General features: G+C 40.2%; 1 protein-coding gene across 2 annotated transcripts in view; it reads right to left on the reverse strand.

The window, feature by feature from the left end:
* Positions 1-23,344, reverse strand: part of Cstf3 (cleavage stimulation factor subunit 3) — a 73,085-nt gene that overhangs the window by 21,106 nt on the left and 28,635 nt on the right. For both annotated transcript variants that reach the window (XR_007212921.1, XM_048359585.1), the window contains exons 4-8: positions 4,503-4,535; positions 3,300-3,397; positions 2,289-2,355; positions 2,176-2,210; positions 1,965-2,091 (exon numbers count right to left, since the gene is read on the reverse strand). Coding sequence is in view for 1 of the 2 variants with exons in the window: in XM_048359585.1 (XP_048215542.1) it covers positions 1,965-2,091; positions 2,176-2,210; positions 2,289-2,355; positions 3,300-3,397; positions 4,503-4,535 (360 nt within the window). In the remaining variant the exon portion in view is untranslated. The remainder of the gene's footprint in view (positions 1-1,964; positions 2,092-2,175; positions 2,211-2,288; positions 2,356-3,299; positions 3,398-4,502; positions 4,536-23,344) is intronic.

Genomic DNA, 23,344 nt, shown 5'->3' on the forward strand with positions numbered 1-23,344 from the left:
CCACAGCACTACTTCTGGCCTTTTCTGTTTATGTGGTACCAAGGAATTGTTTTGTTTGTTTGTTTGTTTTTGTTTTTGCCAGTCCTGGTGCTTCTTTTTGTTCAAGGCTAGCACTCTGCCACTTGAGCCACAGCACCACTTCTGGCCATTTTCTATATATATGGTGCTGGGGAATTGAACCCAGGTCTTCATGTACGGGAGGCAAGCACTCGAGGAATTGAACCCAGGGCTTTATGCTTGCTAGGCAAGCACTCTACCACTAACCCACATTCCCAGCCCTCTTGTTCTGTTTCTTTTTTTTTTTTTTTTTTAACTTATTCTTAACCCAAAGGCCAAAATTCTGAATGTCTTTTGGGGACCAATTGCTCATTCTTGCAATCCTAGCTACTTAGGAGGCTGAGATCTGAGGATTGCAGTTCAAAATGCACCCAGGCAGGAAAGTCCTATAATTAACTCCTATGAGCCACCAAAAAGGAGAAAATAGAGTTATGGCTCAAGTTGAGCAAAAAAGCTCAGGACAGCACACAGGCCCTGAGTTTAGGTCCCAGGAAACTCCCACCCCTCCTCCTGCCCACATGCCACTGCTTATTGCTATAAAGAGTTCCAATCTACTAATTCTTCCATATCAAATATAAGTATGAAAAATTATGATAGAACTTAGTTGGCATGCATGTTTATGTATGTCAATAAATTAGCTTAGCTGGTTAAAGCATATACCACTGAAACAAAGATCTTAAGATTGTAGCTTCAAGGCTGAAAATGTGGCTCAGTGGTAGAGTGCTTGCCTAGCATACATGAAGCCCTGGATTTGATTCCTCAGTGCCACATAAGTGGAAAAAGCCAGAAGTTGTGCTGTGATTCGAGTAGTAGAGTGCTAGCCTTAAGCAAAAGAAGCTCAGGGACAGCGCCCAGGCCCTGTGTTCAAGTCCCAGGACTGGCAAAAAAAAAAAAAAATGATTGAGGCTTCTTTTCAGAAACTGAACATCATAATCACATCACTGAAATTAAATGAAAGAAGTACATAGCATCACTGATCATTATTATAGGAAAAATAATTCCAAAAAAATTTCATAGGCGATAAGGGCAATATGTGACTATGTAAATATAACAGCATTGAATAAAAAGTATTTTAGTCTTGAGGGAGGACTCATTTGCCTAGCATGTGGAAAACCCTGGGTTTAATCTCTAACATAGAAAAAAGAAATTATAGTTCAGTTAGAGTATTTGTGATTTTTTTAATTGAATTTTTTTTTTTTTTTTTTTTTTTTTTTTGCCAGTTCTGGGGCTTGCACTCCGGGCCTGAGCACTGTCCCTGGCTTCTTTTTGCTCAAGACTAGCACTCTACCTCTTTTTTTTTTTTTTTTGGCCAGTCCTGGGCCTTGGACTCAGGGCCTGAGCACTGTCCCTGGCTTCTTCCCGCTCAAGGCTAGCACTCCGCCACTTGAGCCACAGCGCCGCTTCTGGCCGTTTTCTGTATATGTGGTGCTGGGGAATCGAACCTAGGGCCTCGTGTATCCGAGGCAGGCACTCTTGCCACTAGGCTATATCCCCAGCCCCAGCACTCTACCTCTTGAGACACAGCACCACTTCCAGCTTTTTCTGTGTATGTGGTGCTGAGGAATCCAACCCAGGGCTTCGTGCATGCTAGGCAAGCACTCTACCGCTAAGCCACATTCCCAGTCCCCACTTAAAAGTATTGATATAGAGCAGTCCTTTCATTATAACCACCATGAAAACAGATGAGGACTGGGAGGATAACTCAGTGGTAGAGCACTTGCCCTCTACACTAACAGTCCTGGTATGATCCATAGCATTTCTAAAAACAAATGAATGAGGAAACCCAAACAATCTCACCATTGATACTCAGGTATCTGATATTAAAAAGGCTAGATTCTACAAATTCACAATGGAAAGACATTTAAATGACTTGGCTTATAATAGTAAACTACTCTGGCTTAATTTACCTCTTCATACTTGTTATAGTCTCTCCAAAGCTGTTCAATGTTGATCATTGGATTAACACAACCTCGCTGATAAACTCTTCGGACAGCTGTTATCCTCTGATTTTCTGCATAAGACCCAACAGCTTCCCTGAAATTGGATGACAAATGTCACTGATTATATTATAGCTAATTCTAACTGTTCATATATTTTCATAATTATAAAATTACTCACACGCCTTTTAAGAAATTGATGTAATCCACCCAAATCTAAGAAATAAAACAAAATGTTAGTATCCTTCTTGACATTTTCAAATTTGTGCATATATTTTAATTTTTTAACACTACCTGATAAGACATAATTTCCATTCCAATTTTATCCAGTGCAAAGTCATAAGCTTGAGCCATTTTTTCTCTGAAATAAAGGCAAATTTTGAAATTTGTTAAAAAAATATATTTACAATGAAAGTATAACTTCTGAGCATATGATCAGAACAACATTTGAGCCTTTGCTATAAGCAAAAATTTAATTAATCTTTGGAAGTTATACAGAGTTCTTTTGTTATACTTTTCAATGACATTCGTTTAACTTTGCTTCCTTTATATAATGCTTATGAGCTTATCAAAGATAAAGCCCATATCTTACTCAGCTTTATATCCTTTAAGTTGTCTAGTCTTACGTCACATTCAGATGTAGAAATACAAGGGAGAAAGAAATTTCAGTACTTAAGTGTAATCAGAAAATAAAGATAGAATTCTAATCAAAGATATAATTTGACTTGGTTATATACAAAAATAGTATCTGAGAAGGTTCACTATTCAGCAAAGATGGGTAGTAGGTAGGTATAAAGCACCATGGGAAGTCAGTCAGCTACCCAACTAAGTCAACTACCCACCAGTTGCCTTAGATTGCTTCAGTGGCACACTGCAACTATAGCCAGACAAGCAAGAGTGGTGCCTGGACAAGTATGAAGATAGTTTTTGAGAAACTTTAACAAGCCTCTCAACAAAGTAGTTTGGTGTTGCAAATCCACAGTGCATCTACATGGAAAGGCATGGCTGATATAATTCTAATGCTAGAAGCTTTCTTTGAAGCACTTTTGCTGATTTCTTAGAAAGTCCTGATTTTTAAATCTCCTCATAGATGACAAGAAACAACAGAGTTTATGAGGAATTGACAGTGTGCCTGGAGCTGATTTGCATTCCTTAAAATCTTGCTTTCATTTTTTAATTAAAGGTGGGAGAGAAGGGAGAGTGCCAGTGTTTGATTGTTTGCATGTACGGAAATATCAGTGAAGCTTCCCTTGTATGATTAGTGTATGTGAATAAAAAATCTTAACAAAAACAAGAAAAGCTTACTTGTAACTTGGTAGTTTACCCTTCGTTTCCCGAACATAGGAAAGATAGCACTTCCATAAATCAATGTGCAAAACCTTCATAAGGCATCTCTGAAATAGCTTTAAGCATAAGAAAACATTATCAGAATTCATCCCCCCCCCCCAAATACATGTGTTGCCTAGCACTGGTAGTTCACACCTGTAATCCTAACTGTGTAGGAGGCTGCGGTCTGAGAATGGTGGTTCAAAGCCAGCTGAGGCAGAAAGGATTCTTAGCTCCAATTAGCCACCAAAAAGCCAGAAGTGGAGCTGTGACTCATGTGGTAGGAAAAAAAAAGTAGTAACTAGGGACAGGAAATGACCCAGGCTCTGACTTCAAGCCCTAGGACTAACACAAAAACAAATGAAAAAACAAACAAATAGCTCACTCCATGTACATATGAATGAAATGCAATATTTACCAAAATCCAGAACCTTTCAGGAATTAATTTTTTTGGGGGGGCGGGGGGGACAGTCCTGGGCCTTGAACTCAGGGCCTGAGCACTGTCCCTGGCTTCTTTTTGCTCAAGGCTAGCACTCTGCCACTTGAGCCAAAGCGCCACTTCTGGCCATTTTCTATATATGTAGTGCTGAAGAATTGAACCAAGGGCTTCATGTATGCGAGGCAAGCACTCTTGCCACTAGGCCATATTCCCAGCCCCAGGAATTAATTTCTTTATAAAAGACAAATAATTGCTTCCTATTTAAAATCGTTCTTGTGCTGGATGCCAGTGTCTCACGCCTATAGTTCTATCTACTGAGGAGACTGAGATCTGAGGATCACAGTTCAAAGCCAGCACAGGCAGGAAAATCTGAGACTCTTATCTCAACTAACCACTAGAAAATTGGAAGTGGTACTATAAAGCTCAGGGGTAGTGTCCAGGTCTTGAGTTCAAGCCCCATGACCAACAAAATAAAATAATTCTCGTGCTTTTGGTGAGTAGAATACACTTCTCTCTTTTTTTTTTTTGTCCTAATACTGCATTAACAAATACACAATCCTCTTTTTCCAGCATTTCTATGATGAATATTTTTAGAAATGTAAGAAAGCTGAATGTGTAAATTCCTATACAATCACTACCTAGATTCAAGAGCAGTTAATCCTTTACTATATCTGCCATCTATATGCACTTACATCTATATAAAATCCTCACCATGAAACTCAAACTATTTTCAGAGAACTCACCTTTTCAACTTTGTCATAATTTTTAGCTTTAATCTGAAAAAAATAAAAAGGACATGTTTACCATTATTTTTTAGAGTATCAAAACACCTTATGAATTTTATTATATAACCAATTTTTAACCAACCTTGTGCTTAACTCTTCCCTACACTCTTTTTCTTCTTCTTCTTTAAGAATCAGTAATAGAGGCCCAGATATGGAGGTACACAATTTTTTAATCCCAGCTACTAAGGTGGCAGGTATAGGAAAACTGCAGTTTGAAATCAGCTCAAGCTGAGTCTCCTGAGTTTTGCGCCATGTTAGTCTTTCTACTTACATCACCTCAGTGGCTGGGATCACAGGTATATACCACCATGCCTAGGTTAGTAGGTGAGATCTGGTCACTCATATTTGCCCAGGCTGGCCTTCAATCACTATCCTCCTGAACTACCTCTCAAATAGCTAGGACAACAGGTATAAGCTACCATGCCTGCCCTCAGACAGGTCTGTCCTTTTTTCTTTCTTTTTTTTTTGGGGGGGGGGGGGCGGTGAGGGGCAGATCTGGGCCTTGGACTCAGGGCCTGAGCACTATCCCTGGCTTCTTTTTGCTCAAGGCTAGCACTCTGCCACTTGAGCCAAAGCGTCACTTTTGGCCATTTTCTATATATGTGGTGCTGGGGAATTGAACTCAGGGCTTCATGTATATGAGGCAAGCACTCTTGCCACTAGGCCATATTCCCAGCCCGCCTTTTTTCTTAAGGAGTATAATTTCTGCAGTTTTCTGGCTTAAGGTTGCTGCAGATGAGAATTCTATTTTGTTTTTTTCTTTTTCTTTCCATAGCTTGTTCTTCCACCCTGGAACTTATAAACTTTCATCTTAATCTTCGATATTTTAAAATTTTATCCCTGAACATAGGTGTTTGCTTTTCAACGCAGTTTAGTAAGGCTCCAAAGTCAAACCTCTTAGGTTCACATTCTGCCTATCCACTTCACTTCCTTTTTCTTCATCTGAGTAAAGGAGGTAATTGTACCTATTTTGCTGGCTACAGGACTCAAAGAGGTCTTGCCTGGCAGATAAGTACTTGGTAACTATCATTTATTATAAGTTTGGAATGCTTCTTGCCTTTGAACCTATAAACTTACATTTTTTTAATTCAAAAAATTTATTTTTACAATTATAGTCTGTTCCCCCCCCACGCCATTTTAGAAGTCCTATTATGCACCACAGGCCTGCGGGTTCTATTCTTAAAACCTATGTGTGGTTTTGGGTTTTTTTTGTCATTTATTTGATGTTTTTGTTCAGGTTTAAAAACCGTGTCTGCTAGTTTTTCCAGTGCATTAAGCATCTGTGTGGCCATTTTCCTTGATTTAACCTACTGTTGTATTTGGTTCCTAAGTAATAGCTTTTGGCTCCAGAGATATGTTAATACTTGCACAGTGTTACTGTTGTGCTTACACTATCACTCTGTTCCAGTACTCCCTTTCTCTCCCGCAGTTTATTTTGCTGTAAGTCTGTCCTGACACCTTTAGTTTATATTTCTTTCTGTTTGTGGGAACCTTAGGGTTACTTTTGTGCCTAGTCACTGAAGCTATGTTGACAGTCCCAGGGCACAAGCGAGCCCTTTCTCTAGATGACAGCTGAGGAAAAAGTGTAGGCAGTAAACAGGCACTGCTATTCCTCAGCCAAAGAATCAGAAAGACATCTTCATTAAAGAGTAGAGAGGACTCAACCTTCTTGTGTGATTAAGGGCCAGCCTGGGCAGCTAAGTTCATGAAAGTCATCTTAAATTAACTACCAAAAAGCCAGAAGTGGAGGCAGTTCAAATAGTAGAGCGCCAACCTTGTATGAAAAAGCTCAGGGACAGTACCCAGGTCCCAGGTTCAAGCTCCAGTACCAGCAGGCACATACAACATAGTTATGGTTGGGATAGTGATAAGGGTAAAAGAAGAATAGAAAAGAGAGATTGTACTACTACTATATGCACGCACTAGCTTTTACCTCTCATCACAGCTACTCAAAAGGCTGAGACCTGGAGTATGAAAGTTCTAAGCCAGCTCAGGCAGTAAGGACTCCTTATCATCTCATTAACAAGCATAAAGCAGGCTGGAAGAGTGGCTCAAGTGGCAAAAGTGCCAGCTGGGCAAGTATGAAGCCCTGAGTTCAAGTAAGCCTCCAGTACCAGTAGAGACTAAAGTGGTGGCATGACATAGCAGCTATAGTATCATTACTTAGAATATACCACTTATTTAAAAAATTCTTAGCAATATTGGGGTTTGAATTCAAGGCCTCAAGCTTGCTAAGCAGGTACTCTACTGCTTGTGCCATAACTTCAGCACTTTTTTGCTTTAGTTATTTTTCAGACAAGTTCTTGTGTTTTTTTTTGTTTTTGTTTTTGTTTTTTTGTTCTTGTGTTTTTGAATGGGGCTGGTCTCAGATCACAATCCCAACCTCTGATCTCCCAAGTAGCTGGAACTACAGAGATGTAAAATCATATCCAACTTATTGAGATGAGGTATTGCTAACTTTTTGCCCTGGCTGGCCTTGAACCACATTCTTTCAATCTCCAACTCCTGAGAAGCTGGACTATGGATATAAGTTACCATATCCAAACTCACTTAAAAATAATTTTATTATCAACATGTTTGGAAGACAAAATCTGCAGTGTGATAAAAATGAATAAAATGTGACTACATTGTGTTAACTACTAATCTTTCCCAGGGGAAATGATGACATCTATTTCAAAGGGCTGTTCCAAGGACGGAAAGTATGCCAACTAACAAAAGGTATAAATTTGCAGCCAGAAAGAACAAAGTTGCTGTAACTAGCTCTACTTGACAGCAAAGGAAAGATTGGGGTCCAGGTCACATTAAAATCCATTATCAATGAGAGAAATACAGAACTGTGTCTTCAGCTAGCTTATCACTAGATTGTTTTTCTTTTAAGAGTACTATCCTAAGTATTATTTACTATTGCTTATATAAAAACCTCTCATCTGTGAGCTAAGTATTCTTAAACATATTTAGTATAGTCATGTGCACTTGTATAGAAAACCATTCTATATAGATAACTAAAGCTTGGTTTAATTTTTTTTTTTAATTTTTTTTTTTGCCAGTCCTGGATCTTGGACTCAGGGCCTGAGCACTGTCCCTGGCTTCTTTTTTGCTCAGGGCTAGCACTCTGCCACTTGAGCCACAGCGCCACTTCTGGCCATTTTCTATATATGTGGGGCCCCTTGGTTTAAATTTTTAAATGAAGTTCTTGATATATGGAACTATCTGTTCTGATATCTTAAATTTCAGTTCTGTCATTAACAGAAAATGTATCCATTTAAATCCATTACATGCGGGGCTGGGAATATGGCCTAGTAGAGTGCTTGCCTCATATACATGAAGACCAAGGTTCAATTCTTCAGTACCACATATATAGAAAAAGCTGGGGGCTGGGGATATAGCCTAGTGGCAAGAGTGCCTGCCTCGGATACACGAGGCCCTAGGTTCGATTCCCCAGCACCACATATACAGAAAACGGCCAGAAGCGGCGCTGTGGCTCAAGTGGCAGGGTGCTAGCCTTGAGCTGGAAGAAGCCAGGGACAGTGCTCAGGCCCTGAGTCCCAAGGCCCAGGACTGGCCAAAAAAAAAAAAAAAAAAAAAAGAAAAAGCTGGAAGTGGTGCTCTGGCTTAAGTGGTAGAGTGCTAGCCTTGAGCAAAAAAGCAGCCAGGGGCACTGCTCAGGCCCTGAGTTGAAGCCCCAGGACTGGCAAAACAAACAAATCCAGTACAAATATATAAATAATTTTGCAAAGCTTATAGTGCTTGTATCTTTATTGAAATCAATGTCGGACTGGGAATGTAGCTTAGTTGTAAGAGTGCTTGCTTAGCATGCATGAAGCCCTGGGCTCAATTCCTCAGTACCACATAAACACAAAAAGCCAGAAGTGGTGCTGTGACTCAAGTGGTAGAGCACTAGCCTTGAGCAAAAAGAAGTTTAGAGACAGTGCCCAGGCCCTGAGTTCAAGCCCCAGGCCTGGCAAATAAATAACTAATAAAATCAATGTCATGGAGCAGGTATGTAGGTTTAACAGCTCTAATGTAATCCCAGAAGTGGGAAAGAGAGAAAGGAGGATCTTGAGTTGCAGTTCTAATTAGGCTCACAGGAAACCTGTCACAAAAGTTGTGGTACCAGAGATGTGGCTTAGTGTTAGAATGTTACTTAGCATGCTTGGGGACCAGGGTTAATCCCTAGCACCACAGGGGGTCTGGAGAAAATGTCTTGCAAATTTGTTGTTGGTGGTGGTGGTCCAATGGAGCTTGCACTTAGGGCCTGGGCACTGTCCTTGAGCTCTTTTGCTCAAAGCTGGAGCTCTACCACTTTGAGTCACAGCTCTACTTCTGGTTTTCTGTTAGAAAACCGAACAAAGATCCACAGATCTCAGCTTCCTGAGTAGATAAGATTACAGGTGTGAGCCACCAGTGCCTATTGTTATGCAAGTTTTAATGGTATACCTAACTTTACAACACAGTGGTAATGTAGCTCAGTGATTTACTTCCTTTCCTCCATTATTTTTTTGGCTACTTTCTAGTCTTCTATACTTTCAAAACTATGTCACTGAAGAATATAGTTTTTAAGGAATGTGAATAACAATTTAGAGTAACATCTTCAGATTTACATACAGATTTCTAGGTTGCTGAAGTGGTTGCAGAACATTCCTATTCCTACCCACTCTGGGTCAGCCCATGCAGGAAAGACTGCTGAGACACTGTCTCCAATAAATTACGTCCCCCCCCCCCCCCCCACAAGCCAGCAATGGAGCTGTGGCTCAAGTGGAAGAGCACTAGTCTTGAGCAAAAGAAGCTCAGGAATAGCAACCAGGCCCCAAGTTCAAGCTTGAGGAACAGAAAAGAGAAGAAAAAACAAAAAATGTGTCTATAAATAAAACTTTCCATATATTGTTTTTTGCCAGTCCTGGGGCTTGAACTCAGGGCCTGGGCACTGTCCCTGGCTTCGTTTTACTCAAGGCTAGCGCTCTGCCACTTGAGCCGCAGCACCACTTCTGGCTTTTTCTATATATGTGGTGCTGAGGATTCGAACCTAGGGCTTCATGTATATGAGGCAAACACTCTTGCCACTAGGCCCTATTCCCAGCCCTTCACATTTTTTAATTAACACTAATTAGTTGTATAACTTATAACTCCTTATAACTTAAGGAGTTGTGTTAATGATATGTCAGTATAGGTGAGGCTAACAAAGAACATGGACAACTCTAAGTTTTGTAAATCTGTATTTCCTAATTTTTTAAAACTTTATACCTGGGCTGGGAATATGGCCTAGTGCCTACTCTGCCTACTCTGCCTACTCTAGTGGCAAGAGTGCTTGCCCTCGTATACATGAAGCCCTGGACTTGATCCCCAAGACTGGCCAAAAAATAAAATAAATAAATAAACCTCACTTTAAAAAATAAATAAAACTTTATTCCTTCTGTAATTTATATTTTTCCCACTAAATACAGATATAAATGAGGCTGAGGGTAGAGTGCTTGCCTAACATGAGAGTCCATGGGTCCAATCCATCATTGTAAAAAAGAAAAAAAAAAAGGGGGCTGGGGATATAGCCTAGTGGCAAGAGCGCTTGCCTCATATGCCTCATATGCATGGGTTCGATTCCCCAGCACCACATATACAGAAAATGGCCAGAAGTGGCACTGTGACTCAAGTGGCAGAGTGCTAGCCTTGAGCAAAAAGAAGCCAGGGACAGTGCTCAGGCTCTGAATCCAAGGCCCAGGACTGGCAAAAAAAAAAAAAAGATGCAAATAAAAATGCACTACCTACACTGGTATACATATCAATGTAGAATTAACAGGTTAACCAAAACCTGTAGACAAATTTTAATTCCTCCCTTTAAATGTCAGCAAATTAACCATTTTTAATTATAAGTGGAAATTATACATCCCTATATATTATAGTCTATGATGGAAATTAAAATGTGCTAAAGAGAAATATTAATCTTTAGGTTTATCTTTAGATGGCTCTTTTTACTAATTAATCTTCCACTTTTTTTTTCTTGTCAGTTATGGGGCTTGAACTCAGGGCCTGAGCACTGTCCCTGGCTTCTTTTTGCTCAAGGCTAGCACTTGAGACACAGTGCCACTCCTGGTTTTTTCTATATATGTGGTGCTGAGGAATTGAACCTAGGGCTTCATGTATACAAGGCAAGCACTCTACTAGGCCATATTTCCCGCTGTGCTCTACCACTTTTAAGTCAACTAAAAAATATTTGGGGGGCTGAGTTTATAGCTCAATGGTAGAACACGCTTTGCATACACAAGACTCTAGGTTCTATTCCCAACACCTTCTCACCATTCCCACCCCCAAAGTCTTTGTTATATATCCTTAAAATTTAGCAAGTTGTGGTAAAATTTTTTTTAAAAAAGCAGTTGAATTTGACACATTAAAAAGGAGGCCAGGGCTGGGAATATAGCCTAGTGGCAAGAGTGCTTGCCTTGTATACATGAAGTCCTGGGTTCAATTCCTCAGCACCACATATATAGAAAATGGCCAGAAGTGGCGCTGTGGCTCAAGTGGTAGAGTGCTAGCCTTGAGCAAAAAGAAGCAGGGACAGTGCTCAGGCCCTGAGTTCAAGCCCCACAACTGGCCAAAAAAAAATAAATAAATAAATAAAGGAGGCCACTAGTTGGGTGCCAGTGGCTCATGCCTGTTAAGCAAGGCACTGAGTTCAAGCCCCAGAACTGGAACCAAAAAAAAAAAGACACACTTGGGCTAAATACTATTATTCCCCATTCTAAGGAAAAAGAAACAGAGGTACAGGGATATTTAGTAACTTGCCTAAGATTATGCACCTGTCATTGTTTTCTTTTTTGGAGACAGTCTCACTACATAGCCCAGCCCAGGCTAACTTCAAAGTTAAAGCTCCCAGCCCTTTGCATAGAACGTGTGTGTGTGTGTGTGTGTGTGTGTGTGTGTGTGTGTGTGTGTGTGTGTGTGTGTACACACACACACATCCTGGGGCTTGTATTCAGGACTGCTAGCTCTAAGCTTTTCTGCTCCAGGCTAGTGTGCTCTACATATACTGCTCTCAGAAACAATATATAGGGCTAGGAATGTGGCTTAGAGTTAAGAGTGATTGCCTAGCACGCACAAAGCCCTGGATTGTATTCCTCAGCACCACATAAACAGAAAAAGCTGAAAGTGGCACCTTGGCTCAAGAGGTAGAGTGCTAGCCTTGAGCAAAAAGAAGCCAGGGACAGTGCTCAGGCCCTGAGTTCAAGCCCCATGACTGGCAAAAAAACAAAAACAAACAAAAATCACAATATATGTAAGTAGAGCGCCAAGTCTGACGATGTTCACTGAAAGAGTACTTTTAATACAGATTATTAAGGAACACAAATGACCAAAGGCAAAATGAATTCAATTATGCTTTATCTAATAAATGGCATAGATTTACACATAAAAATTATAAAAGCAATGCCAATACTTATAACACAAAATGGAAATAAATGCATAGAGTATATTATGTAAAAGTAGAATTTCAGCTGGGTGCCAGTGGCTCATGCCTTTAATCCTAGCTACTCAGAAGGATCATGGTTCAAAGCAGAAAAGTCCATGAACTCCTATCTCCAGTTGACCAACAAGGGGCTGGGGACTTAGCTCAGTGGAAGAACACTTGCCTGGAAGGGCAAAGCCCTGAATTTGGTCCTCAGCTGGAGGGTGGGTGGAAGCTATAAAAGATCAATTGACCAACAAAAGCTGGAAGTGGGGGTGTGACTCAAGTGATGGAAAAACCCAAGTCAGAGCATGAGGCTTTGAGTTCAAGCCCCAGTATCAACAAAGAAGAAAAAAAGGTAAATGTAGTGGGAATGTGGTCTTTTCTCTTGTATGCTAATAACTTTTCTACAATAAGCATTACTCGGCTGGGACTATGGCCTAGTGGCAAGAATGCTTGCTTTGTATACATGAAGCCCTAGGTTCGATTCCCCAGCACCACATATACAGAAAATGGCCAGAAGTGGCGCTGTGGCTCAAGTGGCAGAGTGCTAGCCTTGAGCAAAAAGAAGCCAGGGATAGTGCTCAGGCCCTGAGTCCAAGCCCCAGGACTGGCCCCCCCCCCAAAAAAAGGGGGGGCTGGGGATATGACCTAGTGGCAAGAGTGCTTGCCTTGTACAATAAGCATTACTCTTCTAAAACAGAATACATTATTTTCCTTAACAATTATGACAAGTTCTGCTTTTCTCAACTTTTTTTCATATTCATTTGATATCACATTAGTTTTTTAATTAGCATTTAAGTCCAAAATATCATTGGTTCATGTACTTAGATCATTTAATTTAAACTTATAATGATGGTATGTTTTCAGTACTCCATTTAAGCATGTTCTTCTTTAGAAAACAAGTGAGCCAAGTATACTTGTAGACATTTCATGAAGATACTTTTTAGTTTTATTTTTTGCGACAAGGTCTTGCTATGCCACTTAGGCTGGCCTGCGATCCTCCTGCCTTAGCCTCCTGGGTGCTTAAGTTACAGTCATACACTACTTCCATTTGTGTACCGTAAGTATTCTAAATGAAGTGTAATTGCATGAATATATATTTTTCAGAAAGCTCACTATGAGTTCTGTAATCTCCGCTAGAATATTTTGTAAAAAAAAAAAAAAAAAAGAAAGAAAAGAAAAAAAATCCCCTCACTTCAGGGATTGGATGGCAAAAGTAGTAGAATATTTCATTAGAAGGCCCTGAATTACAACCCCAGTAAGTCCCCTTCTTTTCCTCCCCAAAAGTCCACTTCAACTTTAAAAATAAAAAATAAAGTTGGGCTCCAGGCTAATGCCTGTCTGTAATCCTAACTACTCAAGAGGCTGAGATGTGAAAATGACATTTCAAAGCCAGTCTAGGCAGCAAAGTTCCTGAGACTTTTATCTCTAAACCACTATAAAGCCCAAAGTAGAGCTGTAGTTCAAGTGGTGAAGTGCTACCTTGAATAGAAAAAAAACAACTAAGGCACAGTGCCTAGACCCTGAGTTCAACTTCAGTACTGGCACATACACACACACACCACTCACAATTTTGACCTGAGTGCTGGTGGCTCATTCCTGTAATCCTAGCTACTCAGGAAACAGATCTGGGAATTGAGGTTAGAAGCCAACCGGAGCAGGAAAGTCCACAAGACTCTGATTTCCAATTAACCACAAAAATGCTGAAAGTAAAAGTATGGCTCAAGTGGTAGAGTGCTAGCCTTAACTAAAAAAGCCAAGCAAAAGTGTGAGGCCCTGAGTTCAAGCCCAGTTCTGATGTTAGAAAGGGAAGGAACCTGTTATCCTATCATCATTTAAAAGTAAAAACTTAAAATTAGCCATAGTGTAATCCTAGCTACTCAGGAAGCTGAGATCTGAAGATCTCAGTTCAAAGCCAGCCAGGTGAGACTCTTAACGCCAATTAACCACTAGAAAATGGGAAGTGGGAGCTGGGATGTAGCTCAGCGGCAAAGTGCTTGCCTAGCAAGTGCAATGTCCTGGGTTCGATCCCCAGTACCAAAAAAAGAAAAGACAAAAAAAACACAACAAAACCAGGAAGTGGTGCTGTGGCCGAAGTGGTAGAGCTCAAGTGTTATAGCATAAGCCTTGAGCTGAAAGAGTTCAGAGACTGCACCCAGGCCCAAAGTTCAAGCCCCAGGACTCGCAAAAAAAAAAAAAAAAAAAAAAAAAAAGGAAGGAAGGAAATTGCTTGAGGTCACAAACTAAACTTCCGTCACAACCTATTAAGTGAGATTTACAAGTCTACTTTTTTTTTGCCAGTCCTGGGGCTTGAACTCAGGGCCTGAGTACTCTCTCCGGCTTCCTTTTTGCTCAAGGCCAGCACTCTACCACTTGAGCTCCAGTGCCACATCTGGATCTATCTATCTATCTATCTATCTATCTATCTATCTATCTATCTATCTATCTATAGATATCTATCTATCTATCGCTGAGGAATCGAACTCAGGGCTTCAAATGTATACAAGGCGAACACTCTATCACTAGGCCATATTCCCAGCCCTGCAAGTCTACTTTGAAAGTAATAAATAAAATTCATAAGCTGGGTGGCTCACACCAGTAATCCTAACTACTGAGGAGACTGAGATCTGAGGATTGAGGTTCCAAGCCAGCATGGGCAGGCAAAGTCTGAGAAACTCATCTCCAATTAACCACCAGAAAATGGAAGTGGCACTGTGGCTTAAAGTGATAGAGCACTGGCCTTGAGCAAAACAGCTCAGGGACTGTGCCTAGGCCTTGAGTCCAAACGCCTCAAGACCAACAAAAAATAAAAAAGTATATATAATATACAATTTATATATACATATATATATATTAATATATATGTATATCATATATACACATACATACATATATAGAATCATCAAAAAAAATGGTCAAACATAATTAATTATAACTGCAATACAAATTTCATTTACAATTATGTTCTTATAGTGGCTCATTCCTGTAATCCCAGCTACTAAGTAACCACTGATGAGAACTGAAATTCAATGCCCGTTATAGCAAATAGTGAGACCTCACCTCAGCCAATAAACTGGGCTTGGTGGTTCACATCTGTCATTATAGCTATGTGGCAAGTGTAAATAGAATTTCAGGTCAGAGCTGCCAAAGGAAAAAGCTATTTTAAAGATGATTAAAAGCAGAAAAGGCTAGAATGGCTCAAGTGGTAGAATGCCTGGCAAGTGCAAGGCCCAAACTTCTAGTGTTAGAAATTCAACTGTGTGCAAACATATTTCCCTTACTTTAAAGACCTTTGATTGGAACTACTAGAGGAGAGAACAATTATTAACCACAAAACAATATCCTACAAATAGAAAAGTAATCCAGTGGATTACTTATTTACTTAATGCCTTCTTAAAGTGTATACACAGGGCTGGGAAGATGGCCTAGTGGTAGAGTTCTTGCCTCCCATACATGAAGCCCTGGGTTGATTCCTCTGCAACACACACACACACACACACACACACACACACACACACACACACACACACACACAGAAAAGGCTGGAAGTGGCGCTGTGGCTCAAGTGGTGGGGTGCTAGCTTTGAGCAAAAAGAAGCCAGCGATAGTGCTCAGTCCCTGAGCACAAGCCCCAGGACTGGCAAAAAAAAAAAAAAAAAGAACACACAGCACATTTTCTTTTAAATATATACCATTATAAATGTCCCAAAATGACACATGCATTTGACAAGCTATGAAGTTAACTTTGCTAAGAAATGTATTACTTTTTTCTTTTTTTGCCAGTCCTGGGGCTTGAGCACTGTCCCTGGCTTCTTTTGGCTCAAAGCTAGTATTCTACCACTTGAGCCACAGTGCCATTTGTTTTTTTCTGTATGTGTGGTGCTGAGGAATGGAACCCAGGGCTTCATGTAGGCAAGGCAAGCACTCTACCACTATCCCAGACCCTAAGAAATGTATTTTTCTCTAAGAAATTTTCTCCCCATTAAAGACCTTTGATAATTTCTTTCAGTTCCGTGATTTGTTCTCCAGAGCATTATTTTCATGGACCTAGGTATGGATTTCAAAAATTCTGATTGTGAGTCAATGGGCATCATAAATTCATTAATGAATTCTATAAACTGCTTCTCCAATGTCTCCTTTTACTTCCATAACTTCAACTAGAAATGCTTTACTTGTACCTTTTCTAACTCATTGCCAAACTGAATTATTTCAGTTCTCCAGTTCTTTTTATCCATGCCTTATCTGTTAATAAACCAATTTGATCTTTTTGGGGGGGAGGGGGGTGCTAGGCCTGGGGCTTGAAGTCAGGGCCTGGGCACTGTTAGAGGTTTTGGTCCCCATCCCCTTCAGCCTCCTTCCCAAGCTAGCAGTGTACCACTTGAGCCACAGCTCTACTTTTGGTTTTTGGTAATTTATTCGAGTTAGGAGTCTCATATACTAGCTGGGACTACAAGTCTGAGCCACCAGTGCTGGGCAAGCAATACAATCTTAATTCATTCCTATATGCTAAATTTTAAACAATTGAACTGTTCCTTTTCCTCTGGAGTTTTGTAGATTCTCTGAAACCTAGGAAGAAGTGCATCCTTCCAGAAGAGGGGTTAAATTATATTACTACAAAGCAGATTTCACCTTAAGTTCACCATTTGAGGGATTCCCCCGAGCCCCCACCCCTTGGCACTAGGCTTCGAATATAAAGTCTCAGATGTGCTCAGTTTTTGAGCCATGCCTGACTTTTGCTGGTTATTTTGGAGATGGATTCTCACAGACTTTTATGCCCCAGCTGGCTTTAAACCCCAATCTTCCAGCAACCTTACTAGCCAGCCAAGTCTACTCTTCAGATCAAAGGAACTTTTCAGTCCCTTCTGGGTTATAAAATGGTTCACTGTGAGTTGAGACTTCTGGGAACAGGAAGTTGTTTGGACTTCTCCTAACTCTGGGCAGGTTTGGGGTTTTGGATATTGCTACCCAAGCTCCGAGAAGCCTTCAAAAATGAAACAGATCGGGGCTGGGGATATGGCCTAGTGGCAAGAGTGCCTGCCTCATATACATGAGGCCCTGGGTTCGATTCCTCAGCACCACATATACAGAAAATGGCCAGAAGTGGCGCTGTGGCTCAAGTGGCAGAGTGCTAGCCTTGAGCAAAAAGAAGCCAGGGACAGTGCTCAGGCCCTGAGTCCCAAGCCCCAGGAATGGCCAAAAAAACAAACAAACAAACAAAAAATGAAACAGATCTATTTGGCAATGATCTCCTCACAAGAATAACTTAAAACGTTATCTACCTTCTCATTCCCTCCCAGTAAGGCTGGTCTGGCAATTCCTGTGCAGTCAATTTATAAAATGCTTATAAGATATCCTTAAAATTCTACCTAGAAACTGTTTTCAGAAAGTTGAAATGAGTAGCCTAGCTTGTTCTGGTTATTTTTTTGTGTGTGGGTGCCAGTCCTGGTGCTTTAACTGAGAGCCTGGGCACTGTCCCTCAATTGTTTTACTGAAGGCTAATGCTCTATCACGTGAGCCACAGCTCCATTCTCAGCCTTTTGGTAGTGTATTAGAGATAAGAGGGGCTGGGAATATGACCTAGTGGTAAAGTGCTCGCCTCGTATACATGAAGCCCTGGTTGGATTCTTCAGTACCACATGTATAGAAAAAGCCAAAAGTGGCGCTGTGGCTCAAGTGGTAGAGTGCTAGCCTTGAGCAAAAAGAAATGAAGCCAGAGACAGTACTCAGGCCCTGAGACCAAGCCCCAGGACTGGCAAAAAAACAAAACAAAAGAGATATAAGAGTCTCATGGACTTTCCTGCTTGGTCTGGCTTTCAACAACGATCCCCAGATCTCAGCCTCTTGAGTAGCTACAATTACATGTGCACGTCAGCAGTTCCTGGTTTAGTTTAGTCTCTAAGATAAATTCCTGCCAACTTTTCCTGAACTGCATTTGAACTGGTGATTACCCTATCTCTACCTCCTGAGTAGCTAGGGTTATAGATGTGTACCAAAATGCCTGACTGGGGCTGCGAATATGGCCTAGTGGTAATATGCTCACCTTGTATACATGAAACCCTGGGTTCGATTCCTCAGTACCACATATATAGAAAAAAGCCGGAAGTGGCGCTGTGGCTCAAGAGGTAGACTGCTAGCCTTGAACAAAAAGAAGCCAGGGACAGTGCTCAGGCCGAGTCCACACCCCAAGACTGGCAACAAAAACAAAACAAATAAAACAAAATGCCTGACTGGGTCTCTTCAACCTATTTTATTAATCATTCCAAACTCTAATGTGCAATGAAACACTAAGCTACAAGATAAAAATAAAAGTTAGGCAAATGCATTTGTCCATATTATAGAATTTCCAAATAAATTAACCTCTCTGATCTAATAAATACACAAATTTATCTTTCATGTTTGCTATATGTAAGTGAAAAGTTTGAGTGAAAAAAACAAGATTTAAGAAAGGAGTGGGTGTTGGTGCCTCATGCCTGTAATCCTAGCTACTCAGGAAGCTCAGATCTGAGGATCAGGGTTCAAAGCCATCTTGTGCAGAAAGTCCATGAAATTCTTATCTCCAATTAACCACCAGAAAACCAGTTGTGGCTCAAAGTGGTAGAGCGCTAGCCTTATGCAAAAGCAGCTCAGGAACTGAGTTCAAACCCCAGTACCCATTTTAAAAAAGCAAATAATAAACAATATTAAACAAACTTTGATTTTTTTAAAAAGAAAAATAAGCTTTAAAAAAATCTAAGTTTTGGGGTTAAGGATGTGGCTTATTGGTAGAGTGCTTGTTTAGCATGAATGAAGACCTTCATTCCATTCCTCAGTAGATAGAAAAAGCCAGAAGTGGCACTGTAACTCAAGTGATAAGAGTGCTAGCCTTGAACAAAAGAAGCTCAGGGACAGTGCCCAGGCCCTGAGTTCAAGCACCAGGACTGGCAAAAAAACAACAACAACAAAAAAAGTGTGTGTGTGTGTGTGTGTGTTTATTGGAAGTTAAAAGAAATTTACATACTTCTTAATATAGAAATATTTTTCTACTCATCACTTAGGTTTTGGCACTATGCAAATAATTAGTTAAACTTGTTAAGTGGATAAAGTTAAAATGTTCTTTACTAATTCAACAAATCAAACCATGAAATTTTATAAAACAATAATGTAATATTTCAGGTTTTTGTAACTGTACATATACATCTCAGAAACATTACAGATGTTTAAAATTTATTGCATCCAGACAACTAAAGTTTCCTGTGTAGACTCTTTATCTCCAATTAACTCCCAGAAAACGAAGTGGAGCTGTGGCCAGATTGGTAGAGCAGTAAGTAGCCTTGAGCAAAAGAGCTCAGGGACACTGCCCAGACCCTGAGTTCATGCAGCACAACTGACAAAAAAAAAAAAGGTATTTCTGGGCTGGGAATATGGCGTAGTGGTAAGAACGCATGCCTCGTCTACATGAAGCCCAGCACCACATATATAGAGAAAAGGCCAGAAGAGGTGCTGTGGCTCAAGTGGCAGCCTTGAGCAAAAAAAAAAAGAAATAAAGAAAAAGAAAAAAAGAAGAAGCCAGGGACAGTGCTCAGGCCCTGAGTCCAAGCGCCAGGACTGGCAAAGGGAAAAAAAAAAAAGGTATTTCTTTGCTATATATCAAGATAATTCTAGTTGGGTGTTAGTGGCTCATGCCTGTAATCCAGGCTACTCAGAATTGTGACTTAAAGTTAGTTCAGGCAGAAAATCGTAAGACTCTTAGCTCCAATTAATCAGCAAAAATCTGGAAGTGGAGCTGCAGCTCAAGTGGTAGAGCACCAGCCTGGAGTGAAAAAGTGAGTGAGAGGTAAGGCCCTAAATTTAAGACCCAGTACCAGCACATACACAAAAAGATAAATAAAGCCAGGCATGGTGCTGCACACACTTGGGAGGCTGAGACAGGCAGTTAAGAGATTTCCACACTAGCTAGAGCAACATAGCAAGACATTGTCTCAAAAGGAAGAAGGAAAACATGGCAATTTCTAATGTCAAAGAAGCTTACTTTAACATATTGGAGGTTATTAGACAATTAAAAAGAACATTTTCTTTTTAGCTCTGATTATTTTCCTCAAAACTAGTATGTTAACAGAAAACATACAGGCAACTTACAGAAACTTATATTTTGAAAATACAGTCCACTAATCTTGTGTCATACTTTTTTGTCCTTTTAAAACAGGTGTTAACTCTAGCACTCAGGTGAACCTTAAATTTACTGTGAAACCTAGGGGCAGCTCAGCATCTTGAGTTGGAATTACAGGCACCCAACTCCACCCACTGTAGATTTTTCTTTCAATAAGTATTTATAGCACTCCTATATGCCACCTATCATTCTAAGCTCCAAGAACATACCAACTAACAGGAGGGACAAACTAAGAATAAGTAAACTGTTCAGTATGTGAGAAGCAGATTATACATAAAAAGGGGAGCAGAGTAAAAGATAAAAGATTTCTTGGGTGCCAATTTAAAATAGGGTGGTCACAGTGAACTGATTGAGAAAGTAACACTTTGGAAAAAAATAAGAATAGAACAAAGGAGCCAGTAAAGAAGCTCTCTGGAGAAACAGGGTAAGTAGAACAGAAGAGCTTTATAGTGGGAATATGTGAGGAATAGGTTTTTAGGAATACCAAAAAGACCAGTGTAGGGCTGGGAATATGGCCTAGTGGTAAACTGCTCGCCTCAAAAAGACCAGTGTAGTTGGAGAATCAACTTTACTATGTGGCTTATTTGCCATATACCTATGCACATTTTGTGAGGGGGCAGTACTGTGATTTTAACTCAGGGCTTCCCATTTACGAGGCTGGTAGTTCTACCACTTAAGCCACACTTTTTGCTAGTTACGGAGATGGAGTGTATGAAACATTCCTGCTTGGGCTAGCCTTGAACCACAATCCTCCAGATCTCAGGGTGTGAGCCACCGGCATCCGGTTTATACTCTTTTGTATTTTTTGAGACAGTGTCTCATTATGTGCCAAGCTGGACTGGAGGTTTGTGATTCTCTTGTCTCAGCACTGGGATTCAACAGGTGTATCACTACATCTTGTTCAGTATTTTATACTTAAGTTGGTATCTTAGTTATTACCTTAATTTTCCATTGTTAATGCATTTACCTAATTTATTACCGAGAGGAAAGATACAAATTCAAAAAATGTTCAGAAAAATGCTATTTTTATGTGAAACACAACCCTAGTTATTTTAATATGGTCCACAAAGTAGTCAAACTTGATAAAGAGCAGCATATTAATACAGTGATCAAGGATTCTTTATAAATCCTTACCCACTTTTACTACTACACATTTAACATTATTGTTTCTAAGAGCAGATATCATTACTATGCCACTGCAATTATCACCCGCTTCATACATATCGCCCACAGGGGCAATCTTCTCATCAAATTTCTAAATCTTACAATATAAAACATTTAAAATTTTAGAATTTGCAAGATCTACCACCTTGATTTTTGACATTTGGAAATTGTTCACGTGCTTTTACTTTTCACAACTTTGGTTATACTTAGATATTCCAGAAGTATCAGGTATTTCAAAGACATCAAAACATTAGTTTCAGGATCCTATTTAAAACTATCTTCCCACTTTTGATAGTACAATAAAAAAACAGTAAATTGATTATCCTAATACTGGTTATTCCTAAGTGTATATTTGCATGCTAACTCATACATATATATGTATATATATATACATAAACATAACTTTTAAGAACTGAACATGAACTTCCCACCATAAGTTAACTTTGCATGCAGGGGAGTAAAATATAGCCAGAATTATGTTATCTTAACCTAAGATTTCTCCTAGAGCAAAGCTTTATTACATTAGCCACTATAAAACCTTAGATGTTCATGAATTTTCTCCAATGATTCTCCATTAACAGTTTAAGCTGAAATTCTACATTGGACCATCATGTTCATGTTTCCATAATAAAGGAAAATTTTATGTAATAGTGTCCTGTTTCAAATACTGAAATTACTAGAAGCAAAATTCAGCTTAAAAATCATGAGGCTGGGCTGGGACCAGTGGCTCAAGGCTGTAATCCTAGCTGCTCAGGAGACAGGAGACTGAGATCTCAGGATCACGGTTCAAGGTTCAAAGCCAGCTTTGGGGAGGGGGGGGGGGCGAGGGGAACTACGAATATGGCCTAGTAGTAAAAAGTGCTTGCCTCGTATACATGAAGCCCTGGGTTCGATTCCTCAGCACCACATACGTACATAGAAAAGACTGGAAGTGGTGCTGTGGCTCAAGTGGTAGAGTGCTAGCCTTGAGCAAAAACGAAGCCAGGCACAGTGCTCAGGCCCTGAGTTCAAGCACCAGGACTGGCAAAAAAACAAAACAAAACAAAACAAAGCCAGCTGGGGCAGGATCCATGAAACTTATCTCCAATTAACCATCAGAAAACCACAAGTGGTACTGTGGCTTAAATTGGTAGAGCACTAGCCTAGGGCTGATGAGCTCAGGGACAGAGCCCAGGCCCACCCAGAGTTCAAGGCTCAGGACTGGCCAAAAAGAGAGAGAGAGAGAGAGAGAGAGAGAGAGAGAGAGAGAGAGAGAGAGAGAGAGAGAGAGAGAGAGAGAGAGAGAGAGAGAGAGAGAGAGAGAGAGAGAGAGAGAGAGAGAAAGAAAGAAAACAAGGAAAAATAAATTGCTTGGCTAATTGCAAACTAAACTGGCAAAAACAAAAGACATGAGGAGGCTAGGATTGTGGCTTAGTGGCTGAGTGCTTGTCTAGCATGCATGAAGCCCTGGGTTTGATTCCTTAGAACCATATAAACAGAAAAAGCTGGAAGTGGTACTGTGGCTCAAGTGCTGGAGTGCTAGCCTTGAGCAAGAAGCTCAGGCCTGTGCCCAGGACCTAAGCTCAAGCCTCAAGAATGGGGGCAGGGAGGGGTACGGGACACCAAACCAAACCAAAAAACATGAGGCTGAATTTGTTTAACTTCTTAAATTAAGCACTTGTTCCCACCAAGACTTTTCTAAGAGTTCTTAGGAATTCTCTAACATCTACATGTACTTCAGGTTTCAGTTTCTAAATACAAATACACACACACACACACACACACACACACACGCATATATAAACCAAGTGACATTTTTTTGAAGAGTATTTCCTTGATCTCCCCAACCCATGCAGTCTCTAATCTTCTCATACATGTATGTGCAGGCAACTAGAGATTGCATATATGTATGTATGTATATTTGTATATTTTAATAACAAGTTACCTTTGAGGAAAACAATACAATACTAAAGCTACTATTAGTTCGAATTTGACATTCATCTGTCAAATTCCATTTTACAGTTAGGGAAGTCACCCTGTGCTTTAAAAACAAACATGTCACCTTTACTAATACAGT

This window comes from Perognathus longimembris, chromosome 13, assembly GCF_023159225.1.
Source record: "Perognathus longimembris pacificus isolate PPM17 chromosome 13, ASM2315922v1, whole genome shotgun sequence".
Lineage (NCBI taxonomy): Eukaryota > Metazoa > Chordata > Mammalia > Rodentia > Heteromyidae > Perognathus > Perognathus longimembris.